We start from the raw sequence: 20,447 nt of genomic DNA, 5'->3' as shown, positions 1-20,447 counted from the left end.
ATAAAGCCTCCATTCAACGGGGATTTTCTTGAAATGTAGAAAATTGTAAATACTAGAATATCAGTCAGTTTATTGATTAAAGGGAAAATAACCTTATCATGATGTTATCCTATTTAATGAGTGTATCCTATTTTCATTAACTTTTTGCAGATTAAAAATACATTAAGGCACTATGACTTACGAAGTTATTTATAGTTGAGTTTTAGATATACAATGTTCCAGCTCTAATTCAACTTACCTCCACCAATGTTCTCATGCCCTCCACACCCAGCTTGCCACCTATTTTTTTTTTAAATCGAATCACTGTGAGATATACAGTTACAGTTTTCATTGTAGGGGTCCTATTCCTCTTTAGTTAGGCTGATTCCGAGGTATTTGATTTTCTGGGGGTACAATTGTGAACTGGATTGTTTTTTTCTGTCATTTTCCTCTGTCTCATTATTTGCGTATAGGATAGGAAGGCCATGGATTTTTGGGCATGAGATACATGGTTACAGAGTTGTTTGTGATGGAGTTTCAGTCATACGATGTTCCAACACCCATTCCTTCACCAGTGTACATTTCTGTGTACACCCCCAGTTCCCCCCACCACCACCACCGTCACCACCTCACCACCCCCTCCCCCGCCCCCCAAGCCTCCAACATGCCATGTTGACAGGAACCTGTTAGAGTTCAGTTGTTAGAGTTTGAGTCTCATGATTCAGTGTGATGGACTCCATGGTTTGGATATTTAGCTCTATCATTCCTTAACACCATCAATGTGTCTAATCCCCTTGAACTCTGACCCAACTGTTTTTCTTCTGTCTCCTCTCCCCCGCCCCACTCTCTCTTTTCTTCTCTTCCCTATCCTCTGGGGCCAAGGGTGATCTAAGCACCCTCCTTTCCTTAATCCTCACATTGCATTGCTTCATCCAGTTTTCTCAATACCACATATAAGTGATATCATCCTGTGCTGCTCCTCTTCCTGCCTACTACATTTGATGTACATACGATGTCTTTTGATGTACATATGATACATTTGATACTACATATGATGTCTTCCAGTTCCATCCATGTTGCCACGGATTGCATCATTTCATCATTTCTTTTTTCTCCACAGTATTCCGTTGTGTATATATACCACGTTTTCATGATCCATTGGTTTGTTGTTGGACATCTAGGTTGATCCCAACTCTTAGCTACTGTACTGAATGATGCAATGAATAATGGTGTGCATACATTCTTTTGAATGAATGTTCTCCTCTCGGGCTGGAGCGATAGCACAGTGGGTAGGGCGTTTGCCTTGCACACAGCCAACATGACCAACCCAAGTTCGATTCCTCCGCACCTCTTGGAGAGCCCGGCAAGCTACCGAGAGTATCTCACCTGCATGGAAAAGCCTGGCAAGCTACCCATGATGTATTCGATATGCCAAACACAGTAACAACAAAGTCTCCAATGGAGACATTACTGGGCTCGCTCGAGAAAATCGATGAACACCGGGAGGACTGTGACAGTGATAATTCTGTGACAGTTCTCCTTTCTGGGAATAGATACCCCAAAGTAGAATTGCTGGGTCATATGGAAGCACAATTACGAGTTTACGGAGAACCTGCCATACTGTTTTTCATAGGGGTTGGATCAGACAATATTCCCACCAACAGTGAATGAGAGCTCTTTTTTCATCACATCCCTGCCAATACAAATTGTTCCCTGTATTTTTGACATGTTCCATTCTCACTGGTATAAGATAATATCTCATAGTGGGCTTGATTTGGATTTCCCTAATAATAAGTGATGCTGAGCACTGTTTCATGTGCCCAATGTCCATCTGTTGGTCTTCCTCAGAGAAGTGTCTGTTCATTTCTTCTCTCCATTTTCAGGGGGTTTTTTGATTTTTGCTGTTGTTGATTTTGTATTAACTCTTTATATCATGATGTTATTCTTAAAAGCATTCTCTATAATTCAATATCCATTTGTGACATAATGCCAATTATGAATAGAAAGGAACAACTTTAACTTGATAAAAGGTGTCGACCAGAGAACTCCAGCACACATTATACTTAGAGGTGAAATCCAACAGCACTCCCTTTCGAATCATAAAAGAGACAAGATTGCCTATTACCAGCATTTCCATCCATTATGGCCCTGGGGCTCCTACTCTGTTCAGTAACATAGGGAGAAAAATCAAAGGTGATAGGATTGGAAAGAAAAAACAAAGTTCTCATTTTTCAGAGATGATACGATTACCAGAAAACCAAAAAGAATCATCTGAGGCTTTGATTCTTTTTAAAAAACTTTTTATACATTTTATCAGAGACTTAAATGAAGGTTATGGATACAGATGAAGATCCAAAAATCACCTTCCTCCAATATCCCTCCAATCCTTAGAAATGATTGTAAACTATACCTTAACAATGTTGTTGAGGTGGAGCGATAGTACAGTGGGGAGGGTGTTTGCCTTGCACACAATCAAGCCAGGTTTGATCCCCGGCATCCCATCTGGTCCCCCAAGCACCACCAGGGGTGATCCCTGAGTGCAGACCCAGGAGTAACCCCTGAGCATCACCAGATGTAACCCCAGAAAGACAAAAACAATTCCCAAACTAATATTTTCAAGAAAAAAAATAATAAATCTGTCCAAAATGTGCAAGGGCTTTATGGAGATAAGGAGGACATTTGCTTTGACAGAATTAAATAAATGGAGACAGAGCTCATGTTTCCAGTTGAGGGTTCAGTATAATAATGAAGCTGATTCTCATTTTAAAAAATAATTCCTGTTTTTTTTTGTTCCTCCCTTTTTAAAAAAAATTTTATTAGTGAAATACCATGAGGTACAGTTGTAGACTTACAAATTTTTGTGCTTGGGTTTCAGTTATACAGTGACTGAGTACCCATCCCTCCACCAGAGCCCATTCTCCACCACCACTAATCCCAGTATCTCTCCCAACCCCATCCCCCCAATCCTACCCTGCCTCTGTGGCAGGGCATTCCCTTTTGTTCTCTCTCTCCTTTGGGGTGCTGTGGTCTGCAAAAGAGGAATTAAGTGGCAATCATGTTCAGTCTATAGTCTACTTTCAGAATGCTTCTCCCATCCTGGGAGGATCCTCCTAACACCTTTATTTAGTGGTCCCTTCTTTATCTGAGCTGCCTTTTCCCCTAGCATGTGCGGCTGGTCTCCAAGCCATGGAGTAAACCTCCTGGTACTTATCTCAGTTTTTCTTGGGTGTTAGTCTCCTATTTTGTTACTTTATGTTCCCCAGATGAATGCAATCTTTCTATGTCTGTCCCTCTCTTTCTGACTCGTTTCGCTTAGCCTGTTTTTGATTTCAAGGAAAGCCCTAGATCATTTCTCCTGATGATGGCAGATACGCTCATTGGAAGTTCTCCAAAGTCATTCTGGTGTTTTCTGTGGTTAGATCACACCCTCCTGTGCTAGGCAGCTCTTCACTGTCCTCACTACTTGACCCCTATCCCTGTTCTCATTTAAAAAAGTTAGAGATAGTCAGGCAGATGGCACGGGTGGTAGGAGCATGTGCCTGGTCAGTGTGAAGCCCTGAGTTCTGTCCAGGCACTGTAGGCCCAACCCCAGCACCTCTAGGTATGACTCAGAACACTAGAGATCCCCCAACACTACCAAACCCAAGCAGCACTCCACTGGAACCGAGCACTGAACCAGAGTCCTGACCCATCCGGCGGCGGTGACCCCCCAGTCAGGACTGGCCCTGACTCCCTCTCCCCTGGTGTGACCCCTATAAAAACAAATATGAACAAAATATTTCCTGAAAATGTCTTAAAAACATCAACATGCTATCCACAGAGGGACTCATGGATAGATGGTGAGTGGCCGGCTTAGTGCAGAGGTGATAGCATATGTATAGAACATCTGAAGGGGTTCAAGGTGTAGGACTGCACATTGGTGTGATTGATCATTTACAGAGGTAAAGCGTTTCAAAGGAGGCAGTTCTCTTGGAGGGGATTAACTCAAGAAGATGTTTTGTCTCCCAGAGACATCTATATTGCTTTTCTCTTTCTGTAGCTACTGTAGCATTGTAGCACTGTCCTCCCGTTGTTCATTGATTTGCTCGAGTGGGCCCAGTAACGTCTCCGTTGTGAGACTTGTAGTTACTGCGTTTGGCATATCGAATACGTCACGGAGAGCTTGCCAGGCTTTGCTGTGCAGGCGAGATACTCTCAGTAGTTTGCCAGGCTCTCCAAAAGGGGCAGAGGAATCAAACCTGGGTCAGCCAGGTCGGCCAGGTTGGCCGCGTACAAAGCAAACACCCTACCCGCTGTGCTATCGATCCAGCCCTAGTAAATATTAAACAGTTAAGTTTCTTCTTATTGATACTTACAGTTATTTGGATAAACACAGTAAAAGATTCAGATTCCAAAACTTAGTTCTCTGGACTCTGAGGGCAAGGCTTCTGGGCTTCTATCATAAATCCCAGACTAAGTCCTCAGGCTGGTTTAAATCTTCCCTGTGGGGGTCATGTCTCTTACATCATAACGGCTTGAATCAAGACCATGCTTTTATGCTTTCTAGACTGTCCCATTTCGATGCCAGGGTAGCTTCACTTCTTGCTCCAGGTCAATCCCAGTCCTACAGCGGGACCTCCCTTTGTGGGGTGTTAGGAACTATAGGAACTTAAGCCTTAGTCAAGTAATTATGACAGATGCCCAGGAATAGATAAATTTCAGAGTCAGTCACCTCCCAAATATTAAAGCGTGGCATTAATAGTCTTTCTGTGGTAAAACGAAGAACATTGATTTATGGTAAAATATGAAAAGTTATAAGGGAAGTATTAGTTCACCACAAATGCAAAGTCCAGACTTACCAGAAAGTTTGACATAATTAAGCAACCTTGACTTGGGGAATTGTGACTATGAGAGGTAACACACAAAGGAAAGGTTAAAGATACACTCAGGGGATTAGGGTTGCTTGTAGAACACTACAAGCTTCTCCGGAGTTAGTAAAATGGGCAATTCACTGCTGAAGCCTAAAACACTAAAACCGGATAATATCCATCAGACCTTTATGTTCGTTTGATTTCTGCAGATCTTGGGACCTATCTCCTGTGTACTGGAACTAAATTCAATGGTTTCACTACTTAAGAGATCGCCTTTTACTTTTCCATTACATTATATGTTCTCTATGCTTCACTAAGCCCAGTATTACATTAACATTCTTTTTTAATATTTTCTTTTTAGTTTTAACATTAAGAACAGTTTATCATGCATTTTAAGTAGTCTTTTTTTGATTTTGTGTTGGATCTCACCCTCCTGGCCTGAGAGCTCACCCCTGGCTCTATGGATCGGGCTGGCTCTTAGCAGGGCTCAGGAGACTGGATATGTGGTTGGGGTTTGAACTATGGGTTTGAACTCACTCCCTGCACTATCTCTCTGGCCCCCATCCCACTTTTTTTCTTTTATCTTTTGCTTTTTGGGTCACACCCGGTGATGCTCAGGGGTTACTCCTGGCTCTGCACTCAGGAATTACCCCTGGAAGTTCTCGGGGGACCATATGGGATACTGGAAATCAAACCCGGGTCAGCCATGTGCAAGGCAAACACTCTCCCTGCTGTGCTATCGCTCCAGCTCTCTCTCTCTCTCTCTCTCTCTCTCTCTCTCTCTCTCTCTCTCTCTCTTTTAAATCTCTGACCTGTGACTCATTTGGAGCTCTTTGGGCATAGATCTAACTGACTTCTTAGAAATCTCTGACCGCCTTCCTTTTTGTTTTTTTTTAGGAACGAGATAAATTCTACTTGTCTCGTAGTGTCGTTCTAGAACTTCTGCAGGCCCTGAAGCTCAAGTCGCCTTTGCCGGATACAAACCTCCTCCTGCTGGTCCAGGTAGGTGTTAGCCTCCATTGCAGTAATCTTCACGAGGTTACTTAGTGGGGGACAGTTCAGGAAGAGGTAGGGCACAGGCAGATATCAAACATCGCTGCCCAGAAATGAGAAATTATAGCTCTTAAGTGAGCCCTTATTCACCTGACACTAAGCACTCCCTTTTACCGTCCAAAAATGGTGTTTTGTGCTTTTGGAAAAGCTAGTCTTGTGAGTGACAGAAGAATGAAGCAATACTTTCTTTCCTCAAGAAATTTGGGGTGTAAGAGGGTAAAGGTTGAGGTAGGGCTAGACTAAGGTCATCAGCACTGTGGGAGCTGACCAAGGTCTGACTGCAATGGTGAGTGAGTTGGTGGTGGTGGGGGGGGGGAGCACCTGCAGTTTAGCAAAGCAGAGGCGGAGGTGAGGGAGGGTACCACCAGACCAGGCCATCAGAAAGCTCTGGGTCCAAGCAGGATGGGAGGCCTATGGAAGAGTCAGCCCTGGAGAACTTGGAAAGACTTTGCTCTGGGTTTTCTTCCTGTTGGGCATTGTGGTCCCCAAAGTCATTTTATTCCTACTCTACCACGGCCAACATCAGAACCATCACTTTTCAGGGATTGCTGATCTCAAAACATGCATGGGTGCCCTGGGAAGCTCTTCAGAGGCAACTGAAGGCCGTTCTGTATGGGAACTATATCCCCTTTCTTATAACCTCTCAAGCCCTTGAGAAGAACTCGATACATCTGTTTTTCAGTTTTTGGGTCACACCCAGTGATGCTTAGGGATGGGCTTGGGGGACCATATTGGGTGCTGGAGAGCATACCCAGAGTGGCCGTGTGCAAGGCAAATGCCTTCCCTGCTGTACCATCACAATTCAATTATTGTCCTAAGAATTGACAGTCTGTGAGGACAGAGACCAGGGGAGGGAAGCAGGGGGCTTGCCCTCCTCTTCTCCCTGGTAAACCCCTCCATTTTTAAGCATCCTCCAGAGCCAGGACATCCATTAGACAGACAGATAGACGACTTCATTGGACAGACTTCCCTGGGCTCAATATCTTCCATTCACACACCAATAGCACTGCCACCTTTGGAGGCAAGAACTTTGAAGGTGAAGATGAATGTGCCTGCCTGGTGGGGGTCAGAGTTAGTGAACCTGCCCTTGTGGGGATGCAGGCAAGCCGACAGTGATGGCAGAGGGCATACAGGCAAGCAGGTGACAGTGATGGCAGAGGGCATACAGGCAAGTGGGCTGACAGTGATGGCAGAGGGCATACAGGCAAGCAGGTGACAGTGATGGCAGAAGGCATACAGGCAAACAGGCGACAATGATGGCAGAGAGTATACAGGCAAGCAGGCTGACAGTGAGGCAGAAGGCATACAGGCAAGCAGGCAACAGTGATGGCAGAGGACATACAGGCAAACAGGCGACAGTGATGGCAGAAGGCATACAGGCAAGCAGGCAACAGTGATGGCAGACGGCATACAGGCAAACAGGCGACAGTGATGGCAGAGAGCATACAGGCAAGCAGGCAACAGTGATGGCAGAGGGCATGCAGGCAAGCAGGCTGACAGTGATGGCAGCTTATTGCTTCTAGAAGTTTCTGATGGGGATGTGCCATCTCGAAAGAACCTGAAGCCTCAAAGATGCTTTCTCCTGAACCTCCGCTGTATTATTCCCTTTGTGGCTTCCATTTTAAGCAGAGCAGATCCGGGTGACTGATTGTCTTGGGGTCTAGCACCCCACCCTGGCACTGCCGCGAGGGCTGGTTTCCGGTGAAGTATGTTAGTCAACCTTAATAAGCACTTGTCCCGAGACAGCAAAAGAATAGTGACACTTCCCACTAGCTTGGTGCTTACGGAAACCATGAAAACAGCCATTACCGCATCCCAGCTTGGTGCAGAAATAACAAAAACAAATTAACTTGAGGGGGAAAAAAACAGGCACAAAGACTCAAGGCTTCTCTGAAGGGGGTTTTGGATTCTCACATGCTGTTTCGAGTGAGGCCATTTTCATCTTTTTTTTGTTTGTTTTAGAACCCCACCCAGCAGTGCTCAGGGCTGCCTCCTGGATCTCCACTCAGGGATTCCTCCTGGTGGGGTTCGAGGGGCCGTATGAGGTGCCAGGGGTTAAACCGGCTCAGCTGGGTGTAAGACAGACTCCCAACCCACTGTACTATCTCTCTGGCCGTAACATTTTCATCTTTTACAAACATATTTGTCACTAATCCATTCCAGCAGTTGACAGAAATGAAGCTGTGAGACTATTTAGTTTGGACTGGTATTTTTGGAGGCATTTTGAGTTCCCGCCTGAGAGGAATAGCTTTATGGACAGCGCTTCGGGTCCCCAGCGCCAAAGGGCCATTTGGGAAGTGATCCAGCCGTTCTGCAGAAGTTCCGACTAAGCCATTGTCATTATTGAGAGAAATGAAAGGGAGACATTCTCTCAGTATCTGCACCAGTTCCCATTTCTGCGTTGTGCTTCCTGGCTGGTTCCTCACGAGAAGTCCCCCTCAGGGCCCCTCATGGGTGAGGGGAGGCAACTTGTTTGTGTTTCTCCTGGAGACTCTTTTTTTTTAAATTTTTTATTAAACAAACACCATGAGGTACAGTTGTAGACTTACAAATTTTTGTGCTTGGGTTTCAGTTATACAATGATCCAGTACCCATCCCTCCACCAGTGCCCATTCTCCATCAATTACATTTTTTTTAAAATTTTTGTTAGTGAAACACCATGAGGTACAGTTGTAGATTTACAAATCACCCAAAAGGAGAGAGAGAACAAAAGGGAATACCCTGCCACAGAGGCAGGGTAGGATGGGGGGATGGGGGATGGGAGGGATACTGGGACCCATGGTGGTGGAAAATGGGCACTAGTGGAGGGATGGGTGTTTATCATCGTACAGTTGAATCTCCTGGAGACTCTTGAGTTTTTGTTCCTTTTCTCCTCCCTGGACTGCTCAGGGCCTTTCTGTGTTTTCCGGGAGAGCTGGGGTGATGGACCCTTCTCTCCGGTAGATTCCCGAAGGCCAGAATACCCCAAGCCTGCACTGAGAGCAGATCTTCCTTGGCTGGACAGTGAGGCTGGACAAGTGTAAGGGACAGAGAGCAGTGGGCACTAGCTCACAGCCTGGAGGGGCCTTGGTTTCACTGCAAATGCAACTCAGAAACAGAAGAAAGCTCAGTGGTAGGACCCACCCCTCAACCAGACTGGGAACCATTCTGGACACCAGTGACCCCTTGCTTGGGGGTTGAGGCCATTGCTGGAGGGTTCAATTTGCTGTTCACTCTGCCCACAAGGACCCACTGCCCTGTTTCTCTTGCTCCTTCTCTGATCATAAATGAGCAGATCAGTTCATACCGTGATGGAGCTCTTCTTATTCCCGTTGACCCTGTGAGCCTTTGCTCTTCTTCAAGTGCTCTAGCAGTAAGAAGTTTCCCTTAAAGAACAAGAGCTGTGGGCCATGCTCTGGATCCTCAGTATTTCAGGGCAGTGCCAACTACTCATCTGTCTTTTCAATTTCTTGAAATCCTTCCTGGAGGCAGAATTCTTTATCTTTGGGGCCTGCCTTGTGGTGGTGATCTACCTCACCTTCCGCCCTTTTATTTGTTCTTACACATGAAGTTAGGTGGCCTTCGGTATTTAAGTAGATTTTTCTTTTATTCTTTTTTCCATTTTGGTGTTTTAGCTACAGCTGTGGTCCTCGGGACTTACTCTTGGCTCTGTGCTCAGGAATCACTCCTGAAGGGCTTTGGGACCATATGGGTGCTGGCAATCAAACACTGGGTCTGCTCAGCATGAGGCAAGTGCCCCCCCCCACTGTACTATCTCTCCAACAGGGTAGATTTCCCTTTTCTTTCCTTCCTCCCTCCCTCCCTTCCTTCCTCCCTCCCTCCCTTCCTTCCTTCCTTCCTTCCTTCCTTCCTTCCTTCCTTCCTTCCTTCCTTCCTTTCTCTTTCCTTTCTTTCTCTCTTTCCTTTTTCTTCTTTCCTATCTTTCTTTTCTTTCTTTTTGCTTTCTCGCTTTCTTTCTCTTCCTTCCTTCCTTCCTTCCTTCCTTCCTTCCTTCCTTTCTCTTTCTCTTCTTTATTTCTTCCTTTCTTCCTTCCTCTCTTTTTTTTCTTTCTTTCATTCTTTCTTTCTTTCTTTCTCTTTCTGATCCTTCCTTCCTTTCTTTCTCTTTCTGATCCCTTCCTTCCTTCCTTCCTTCCTTTTCCTTTCTCTTTCTCTTCTTTCTTCCTTTCTTCCTTCTCTTTTTTCTTTCATTCTTTCTTTCTCTCTCTTTCTTTCTTTCTCTTTCTGATCCTTCCTTCCTTTCTTTCTCTTTCTGATCCCTCCTTCCTTCCTTCCTTCCTTCCTTCTTTCCTTCTTTCCGTTATTTCCTTTATTCCTCTCTTCTTTTTTCTTTCCCATCTTTCTTTTCTTTCTTTTTGCTTTCTCTTTTTCTCTTCCTTCCTTCCTTTCTCTTTCTCTTCTTTCTTTCTTCCTTCCTTCCTCTCTTTCTTTCTTTCTCTCTTTCCTTTCTCCTTCTGATCCTTCCTTTCTTTCTCTTTCTGATCCCTTCCTTCGTTCCTTTCTCTTTCTTTTTTCTTTCTTTCTCCCTTCCTCTCTTTCTTCCTTTCTCTTTCCCTCTTTCTTTCTTTCCTTTCTTTTTCTTCCTGTTCTTCCTTTGTTTCTCTTTCTGATCCTTCCTTCCTTCCTTCCTTCCTCTTTCTCTTTCTCTTTTTTAATTTTTCTTTCTTTCTTCCTTTCTTCCTTATCTCTCTTTCTTTCTTTCTTTCTTTCTTTCTTTCTTTCTTTCTCTCTTTCTGATCCTTCCTTCCTTTCTTTCTCTTTCTGATTCTTTCTTTCTTTCCAACAAAGGCCTGAGATCAGGAAAGAATTTACCTAACAGAAAAATTAAATTCATTTCTCTGCCCATCAGGGCTGGGCCGTTCGTCTGCCATTCTTCTGTAGTCTGGGCAGCTGTGTTATTTTATCGTTTCTCTTAGGTTCTACTGACATCTTCTCCTTCCCTGGCAACTCTTTCTCCTCTGTGAGCCTGCTGCAGCCGTTTCACATGTGATGGGGCTCTTAGGAGTGCAGTTGACATGAATTCAAACAGAACTTACTCTCTAGAGTGGTAACTCTAAAAGCCACCGTAAGAACTGCAGGCACCCATCCCAAAGAATTTCCTCTGCACCTCTGATGTGTCAGGAGGAGATATTCTGCCCATCCACGTGGGCCCTCCCCCCTTCCCGTCCTGCCACCCCACGCAGGCCTCACCTGCTTTTCCTAGTAGGGAGAATCCAGGTGGGTGAGAAGTTCTCTTTTCAAGAGCGGTTCACTGTGGGCAGAGAACAAAGGAGAATGATCTGGCTGTTGTTTTTAATCCAACTGATGTGTGGGATTATTAATGCTGGTTGAGTTAGTTATAAACTCATCCCTCTGTGGGATGAGATGCTATTTTGAGGCTCATTTTGATGATAAATTGAGGAATGGCACATATCGGAAAGCGAGTTCTTTTGTGTTCTTTCATTTCCCCGTTGGCGTGCCTTTTCTCTCTCCGAGTAGAGAAATCCTCCTTCCACAGTGCCGCTCCCTTCGCCTCTGGTCTTCCTTACAGTTTTGTGTCTTGTGTGATTCTAGAAAATGGTTCTGGAATTTTCAGTTCATGATCAGCGGTCTATGTGAAAGGGATACATAAGCTTCTGAAGTACAGAGGGTACAAATTTACACGGGACGGAAGGCCTTGCGTCAACATTCACAGGTGTTTACAAGTCTATGGATTGAATATACCCGACTCTGACATGTACCTCTGTCTTGTTGGGAGCAGTTTTTGCTGCTGAAGTTCGACTTGGAGAGTTGTCGCTTATCTAAAGCCAGGCATTTGTATCCTGTTGGGATACTGCTGTGGTTAACAGATGGCGTGAATGAGGTTACTGGTTTTTCTCAGCTAAGGATGCTGGCTAAGACAGGCTTCTAGAATGTGGCTGCCTTACCTGTCCTCTGCCTCCCTCGGAGCCCCGCTGACACCTGCACCCATCATTAGGTGGTTGAGGCATGAAACTACTCTTTGGTTTGTACCTAGAGCTCTCACTCTAGTGCTCCCCTCAGACACACTGTCTGCTGGCTTCTCTATGGTGTGGTCTCACTTCTGCTGTGACCTGATTGAAATGCTGTCCTGATACTTCGGTCCCCAAACTTCTTTTGAAGCAGACATGCAAGGGGTTCTCTCTCTCTCTGCAACTCTGTACACAGTTTGCTTTAGAAAATAAGTTTTCTGGGACAAACCCTAGATTACTCAAGACTAGATTGTTCCTTCTTTCTACTGTTCACCTCTACCAAATACTTAACTCTTTTATTTAAGTGCTTAGGCAAAATCAAACACTTGTGTTTCTTTTCTCTTTATACTGTGATTGATTTGCTTTTCCTGATATTTGACTCACTCCGAAATAGGAAAGCTGATACAAGCACTCCTAAATAAAGGAATGGAAACTTTGAGGCATTTCCTGGCTAGCCCTTCTGAGCTGCCGTTTTCTTTGCCAGAGTTCATGGACCATACAGATCTTCCCACTTTCTATCACTATGCTTGAGGTCAAGAAAGGGAACATAATATGAGGATGGAGACCCGTGTCTTCACAAAGTACCTTTTCACTGCAACCCACCCTTGGCCCCAAGGCTCTGTTGAGGTGCCGTGCCTGGAGACCCCCATCTTCCAGATGAAGACAGTTGGTGGCTATGAGCAGGAAGTCTCAGAACCTCTTGCCTCCAGAAAGGCCTGACTTAGCACTCTGCCTTGCTGGGAAGTGCCCTGGCTCATTGATAGTGCTGAGACTCCAACCCAAGGCCCCCCACATAGCACTGATCTCCGTTCCCCTGACAGACTTCTTAAGATTTTTCTCTCCCACCCAGACCTCTCTCATTCCTCCCCGGTTTGATAGGGATGAAGCCTGTCCACCTGAGCCCACGATCGAGATTCTCCTTCCCTTGGGGTGCCTTTTCTCTGGGAAGATGAAGATTCTGTGTATCTCTGGGCTTCTGTACAGCTGCAACTTTGGGTTCCCAACATTGTTGGGGTTCCGGGGTTCCAACCCAAGGCCGGGAGAGAACAATTAACCAGTAGCTTGTTACTCATAGTGACAGACTTTATGTGTGACTTTCCCCCCAACACTCTAAGTCATTGAGTGTTGCTTCAAGTGAAGACATCTATAAACATCTGGATTGAGGCAAGTTCAATAGAAGTCTGGACAATTCTTCTTCCCCATGCTCCACCAAATCCTCATCAGTCAGTCTTCATTTCACAAGTACTCATGGGCCTTTCCACAGGGCAGGCACTAAGCTCGTGAGGGTGGGTTGAAGTCCCCCAAGTCTGAGAGCAGACTTGGGGAAATAGACTTGTAGGTCACTTCAATCCAGTGTGGTGACTTGCAGTGGACGTGGAGGGATGCAGAAAAGGTATGGGGACACCATCAACAGAGACCATGGCCAAGGAGGAAGTGGAAGGAGGAAGACCGGAAGCAGAAGGGCCTCAGAGAGGTAGAGACAAGTAAAACAACCTGCTGGGATGCAGATTGACAACCTGTTTTCATTAAAATTGTATAATATAATGAGAGACTCCCAGGTGGGTTGTGAAAATTCGGTGACTGTCAGGAAGTGTATGAAACTATGTAGAATAGTTACTTCAGAATAAAGAAAATACTGAGGACCTCTTTGCTTTCTTCCTTGACTGAAACACCATTTCAGGGCCACCAAGGTGTCTGGGTGAAGTGAGACCCTCAGAGATTCTGAGTGAACACTCATGATTGCTAGTCCTAGATATTTCCCAGGACACATTGTCACCAAAGTCATCATGAATGAATTTAAACCCAAGTTCAGAAAATGATAAATGACTCATTACTGTCCCAGTGCTCTTAGAAATAATGATTCTTTCAATTTCTTATTAGTTTATTTGCGCAGATGCTGGAACCAAGCTAGCTGAGTCGACCATCTTGAGCAAGCAGATGATCGCGTCTGTGCCCGGAGTAAGTCCTAACGAAACTCACCTTCTACGTTTTCCATTTCTCCTGAGTGCTTCATGTAGGAAGGAAATTTTTTTAGCCTGTGATCCTGGTTCACTCTAGAGATAACAAACACTGTAAAATTGAAGACACGAAGCATCCTGTTTAAAAGAGTATTAGGGACTGGAGCAATAGCACAGTGGGTAGGGCATTTGCCTTGCATGCGACCAACCCAGGTTAAGTTCCCAGCATCCCATATGGTCCCCTGAGCACCACCAGGAGTAATTCCTTAGTGCAGAGCCAGGAGTAACCCCTGTGCATCGCTAGGTGTGACCCCCCCTAAAAAAAGAGCAAAAAAAAAAAAAGATAAGAGAGCGTTAGTGAAGTTTTGAATGGATCCCTATCTTGGAAGCTTCTAATTCCAGGAAACATGAATAGAATAGAATGGAAGCAGTGAATTAAAGAGAGGAAAGAAATGACCAGCCATACAAAATAGATTTGATTAAGTTCAATTTTTTTTTCCAGAATCAATTTTCTTATATAGGCTCCCATTAACCAATTTGATCTAACTACTGCCAGGAACAAGTAAGAGTTGCAATACCTTGTTTTCCTTTATATTATTATTTCCTCTGGTGATGTCTAAAAGTTTCTTTTTTCATCAACTAGTGAGCTATCATTTTGAAATATAGTAAAATTTTCATTGACAGGCCTGAAATGAGAAATCATGATCATGTATTGGTTAGTAGGGTCACTGCAACAGATTCAGAAATGTTAAAGATGTTGTTGATAGAACATTTATATATTTTCTTTAGAAGAAAAAAAACAGAAAAAGGAAATAATACTTAAATCAGCCCTCAAGTCAGACCTCTGCTGCAAAAGTAAAAAAGGAATTTGGGGATCAGACTCAGGGGCTTATTCACGTAACACCTGTACTTTACTGCTCAGCCAGGTCCCCCACCAATAAAACTTAGGTTTTTATTCATTCAGCATTCTAATTTGTCTACTGACATATTATTATCAATTTATGTAATTACTAGTTAGTTTTTATTTTTTGCTTTCTGGGGCCCTGCCTGGCAGTGCTCAAGGTTTATTCCTGGCTGTGTTCTCAGGTATCACTCCTGACAGTGGTAGGGGACCCTGTGGGGTGCCGGGGATCAAACTGGGTTTGGCCAAGTCCAGGACAGGTACCTTACCTCTCTACTAATCCTCCCACCGCCTAACTTCTAGTTCCTTTCTAAATGTCCATATATATGTAAACCTATATGCAAATATAACACACATGTCATCTTTATTTTAAATTGTAGTGTCTTTTCTCAAAATTGGGTTTTAGGCACACCTGATGGTGCTCAGGGGCCATTCCCAGCGTGTTGTTGTTCTGGGGGTTACTCCCAGCAGTGCTGTGGGTAACATATAGTATCGGGGATCAAAATGTGGCTCCTGCATGCAAATGTATGTTCAGGCCTGATGGGAAAGTTGTCCTGATACATATTCCCAGATTGTTTTCTAAAAGAGTTTCATGAATTTTTGTTCAGTATTCTAGTTTTATCTAGCACATTGACAAACAAAGCTTTCTTGGGTTTTTGGACCACACCTGGCAGTGCTCAGGGTCTGCTTCTGGTACTGTGTTTGGAGTCACACCTGGAAGTGCTCATGGACCATCGATGCTGGGAATAGAACCTTCCAGTGTGTGAAGCCTCTGCTCAGCCCATTTAACTCTCTCTCCAGCACCTCTACCACAGAGGTAGAGTTGCTATAACACGGCCTATTAGTGTATTTCATTTCTTCTTTTTTTCTGTGTAATTTTATCTAAACATAGTTGAAACCATGTTAGAAGCAGCTTGGCTTCATATGTTATGAGCATTTCCCCCCAGAATATAATGGCTGTGAAGCGTAACCTCTTGTTCAGAGGTAAAAAGATATTTTCTTAGCAGGTAAGAAAATAAGGCTTTTAGATTCATACCAGAGTTTCAGGCCTGCTTCAACTCTAGGACCCAGAGAGATAGTACAGTAGTCAACCTGGTTTGATTCTTATACACCCCCATGGTCCCCTGAGCACTGCTGGAAGTGATTCCTGAGGACTTCTGAGCACAGTAAGCCCGGAGCACAGCTGAGTGTGGCCCATCCCCCACCAACACCACACACCCACACACACACCCACCCCCCCACACACACACACACACACACACACACGAAAATTTTTTCCACTAGTGACCCCATTTTGGCCCGAGAATTTTTTGAGTAGCACCAGGATCATAGGAATATAAAAAGGTATACAAACCAAATATTTGGTAATTATAAGTCATAAACAAATCTCTTTTTAAAACAAATTTTAAAAGTTTCGAAATTCCATTTGGGGTCATGACCCATAGTTTAAGAAGCTAGGACTTAACCTATGATTCTTTGATTTGAATTCTTTGATTTATATTATTTGTATTGATTTGTATATAGAACGTGATATAATTGGGCCTACTGTATGGGGTTAAAGATTGAAGAATACTTTTTGTTCTTTTTGTGTCACACGCAGCATTGCACAGTGGTTACTCCTGTCTCTGCACTCAGGAATTACTCCTGGTGGTGCTTGGGGGACCATATGTGATGCTGGGAATCGAACCTGGGTCGGCCATGGGCAAGGCAAATGCCCTACCCACTGTGCTATCGCTCCAACCCCAGAAGTAATACATTTAAAACATATTAACACGGTATCAAACATGGTTAGTGTTGAATTAACATTATTTTAAAATATTCATATCAACAAACATAAGATTCCTTGCTATTGGGTATTTTTAAATTTTTTTAATATTCTGAAACAATAACTAATGTTCAAATGCCTCTCTGTGTATAAATCTTTGTCCATTGTCCATATTTTAGAATATTTGCAAATTTATAATATATTTTATAATAAATTTCTGGGAATAGAATTGATAGACTGATTGATTAATAAATTTCTGGGAATAGAATTGGGGAAATGGCCTGGCAGTGTTCTGGGTCTGCTGTGGACCAGTGCAGAGCACGCATCTCCGTACACAGAGCACGCATCCCAGCCTCTGAGCTAACTTCTCAGCTCCGGGGTTGGGGCCACCCCCAGCATTTGTCAGGGGCTGTTCTTGCCTCAGGCTGGAGCAGTAGCACAGTGGGTAGGGCATTTGCTTTGCACGTGGCCGACCGGGGTTCGATTCTTCCGTCCCTCTTGGAGAGCCTGGCAAGCAACCGAGAAAATCCCACCCGCATGGCAGAGCCTGGCAAGCTCCTCATGGCATATTCGATATACCAAAAACAGTAACAACAAGTCTCACAATGGAGACGTTACTGGTGCCCACTCGAGCAAATCGATGAACAACACCAATTGTTGGACAGTGCTACAGTGTTATTGTTCTTGCCTCTGTGCTCAGGTGTCACTCTTGGAGTTTAAGGGACCACAGGTGGTGCCAGGGATTGAAGCAGGACCACCTGGATGCCCTGTACCGTCTTTAGCACCTAGACTGTCTTTAAGAATAGTTTTGGAAAATAGAGTAGTTGAATATGCTGTGAGTAATACCCAAGTTCTCAACGACTTTACACAAGGTGCTTGTTGTTTGCTCTTGGACGTTCAAGTGGGTCCCCTGATTAGTAGAGTGATAAGACTTCCATCTGAATGCTTCGCCGTGGATGGTTCCAGTTCTGCTTCCTTCCATCATATGGAGTTCTTGGCAACCAACCGGTGGTGGGAACAAAAGAAGAGACTGTTTTCATAGGGCAGGTCAGAAAGCAGTGCTGGCCTCCTGCTCTCTCCCCATTGCCGTGAGCGCAGTCACGTGACCATCCCTGGTTGCAGAGGCTGATGGGAAAGGTGCATTACCTGCTTGCTAGGGAAGAAGAGAGGATGGGCAGGTGAGAAGCTGATTCTGCCTCAGAGTCACTGGTTTCCTCATTGTTTCACTCTTTGGGCGAGGGTTGGGGGCTCCCAAGTGATGTTCAGGAGGTGTGAGGGCCTCACCAGCAGTTGTTGGTCAAGCCCGCCTGTTCAGTGCAAAGGCTGAAAGATGTGATGGTGCTTAGACCCTGTGGTACCAGAGGCAGTGGGGCCACCTCAGCCCTGCAGGGGCCTCCAGGACCTGCCCCCAGTGAGCACTGCCCAGAATCAAACCCTGCTCTGGTCCATTCTTCTAGGCACGTGCCCCAGCTACTATCTCACATCTCGTATTTAATTCCATAAACCTCAGTATTTATCACCTGTGTTAGCTAAGGATAACAGCCATCGCATTAAAAAAAAGGTAGACTGAAATCAGTAAGTGAAAGACAGATATTCCAATAACAAAAAAAAAAAGCAACCGACATTTAAAGGCTCCACCCACAACTTTCCAATAGCCAGCTAGCCATTTAAATGAATTGTTACCCTCACTGAAGTTAACTATAGCACTGTCCTCCTGTTGTTCATCAGTTTGCTCGAGTGGGCACCAGTAACGTCTTCATTGCAAGACTTGTTGTTACTGTTTTTGGCATATCGAATACACCATGGGGAGCTTGCCAGGTTCTGCCGTGCGGGCAGGATACTCTCAGTAGCTTGCTGGGCTCTCTAAGAGGAATGGAGGAATCGAACCCGGGTCGGCCACGTGCAAGGCAAATGCCCTACCCACTGTGCTATCGCTCCAGCCAAGAAGCCCTGAAAATGGATGGCACTGGATTGTTGGGCCCATACCCGGCCTTCAAACAGTTTTATCCGGTAAAGCGAATAATTAGAGGTCTTGGGGCCGAAGTTAACATAAAATGTAAAAACATGAAAAGTAAGATAAGTTAGAAAACCTTGCTTTTTCTTTGGGAGTGAGTGGGGGGAGGTTGGCAGTGCTCAGGGGTTACTTCTGGCCCTGCATGCAGGGATCACTCCTGGTGAGGCTTGGCACGTCCAGGTGTGACTCCAAACACAGTACCAGAAGCAGACCCTGAGCACTGCCAGGTGTGTTCCAAAAACCCAAGAAAGCTTTGTTTGTCAATGTGCTAGATAAAACTAGAATACTGACAAAAATTCATAAAACTCTTTTAGAAAACAATCTGGGAATATGTATCAGGACAACTTTCCCACTCAGGCCTGAGCATACACATGCAGAAATTCTGGGACCGTTTCTATTTTAAAACAACACATCTGACATTATACTCACATTTTGCAAAGTAATAGAAAAGAAGCAGAAAGACTGGGAGATAGGATATGATGGTTGGGACTCTGGGTTCTGTCTCTCATGCAGTGCTCTTCAGTGCTCTGAAGGTCCCTGAGCATTTTGGGGTGCAGCCCTGAAGCCCCCAAGCATCACCACGTGGGGTTCTGGTCATCTTCGGCATCTCTGGACCCCAACAGCATTACATTTTCGGGCTAGCATTAAACCAATGACTGCTGGGCCAAGTGTTGGTGGAAGTGAATCTGGGACCCCTGAGCAGTGCTAGGGAAGTCCCCCCCCCCCACCTTTCAAAATCAAAAACCAACAACAACAGGAGGGGAAATTAGAAATGATATTCTTTGTCTTGTTAGCATAGATGCTCAGATGATCCCGACTCTAAAGCATTTTAAAGCCTGCATTGCTCTGCTTAGGATAAAATAACTAGGCAATAGTAAATTCTTTGCGCTCGCTTTAAAAATTCAGACTTAAAAGACAAATATTGAATAATGCGCTTAGTAATTATTTTCGGTGACATTTGCCCTGTTGAAATGTTATAAAATATTGCCCCAAAGAAACAAATCCCTTTCAAGAAATTCAGGAGAGGAGCCTGCTTCTGTTTGCATGACATGTGAAAGGTCAGAGAAAACGGAATAAATCAGGTGCAATCCTTCCGTGCACCCAAGGATTAATATTCCAAAAGCAGGACCATAATAACCTTTTATGATTCCTGCACTTGATTTAAATTAAAAGCAGAAAACCTTAGAACGTGGGAGCTGCTTAGAAGAGGCTCTTGACAGACCTGCCAACGACCTTATTTTACTGTTTGTTATCCTGTCAGAGGACCTGACAGGCGTAACATTCTAGAAGAGACGGAAGGTGATATTATTCAGCGCGGGGCAGATTTCCATGCATATGGGAAAGCGAGGGCCACTGGGTGAGCCGGTTAAGTATCTAATGTTCCAGATTTTCCTAAGGAAGCCTAAGAAAGGCCTTCGCCTTGTATTCAGCGGGCTTCAAAGACAGCCTGCTTTTGATCCCCGTCAGACCCAAGTGGGCGTGGGGGTTCTTGCCGACTGCTTTGATGTAGGGATGGGCTGGCTGCTCATTTTCCTTTTCTTTGCTTCTAATCCTAAATTCACTGCCCCCCCCCCCCCCCCCGCAAGAGAGAGCCGGCGTCTGCCATTCAATAACCTGAAACACAAGTGTGTGTTTCTTCCCTTCAGCCCCACCCGCACGCCCCCACCCCACCCTCCCGCCAAGTTTGCCGCTAGACTGTGAGCCGGCCTGGTTGCTTCCCTCCGTGTAGCTGTGGCCAGATAACAGCCGCTGGACAGTCTCCTCCAACACAGGAGACGTCCAGGTGTCAGTGATTTTGACACAGGAATTTTCGACTTTGCAAATGAGACGCTGGGGACGTGTTATCTTTGTAGAGCTGGAGCAATAGCACAGCGGGCAGAGCATTTGCCTTGCATGCAGCCAACCTGGACATCCTAAGTTCGATTCCTCCGCCCCTCTCGGAGAGCCCTGCAAGCTAC

At 44.9% G+C, this 20,447-nt stretch overlaps 1 protein-coding gene across 13 annotated transcripts in view; it reads left to right on the top strand.

Moving 5' to 3' along the window:
- UNC79 (unc-79 homolog, NALCN channel complex subunit) overlaps positions 1–20,447 on the top strand; it is a 305,414-nt gene that overhangs the window by 259,240 nt on the left and 25,727 nt on the right. For all 13 annotated transcript variants that reach the window (XM_056133512.1, XM_056133504.1, XM_056133510.1 and 10 more), the window contains 2 exons: positions 5,727–5,831; positions 13,733–13,810. In XM_056133512.1, coding sequence (XP_055989487.1) covers positions 5,727–5,831; positions 13,733–13,810 — 183 coding nt within the window. The remainder of the gene's footprint in view (positions 1–5,726; positions 5,832–13,732; positions 13,811–20,447) is intronic.

The sequence above is a fragment of the Sorex fumeus genome, unplaced genomic scaffold, assembly GCF_029834395.1.
Source record: "Sorex fumeus unplaced genomic scaffold, SorFum_2.1 ptg000098l, whole genome shotgun sequence".
Classification (NCBI taxonomy): Eukaryota; Metazoa; Chordata; class Mammalia; order Eulipotyphla; family Soricidae; genus Sorex; species Sorex fumeus.
This window is presented reverse-complemented; position numbering and strand designations above follow the sequence as displayed.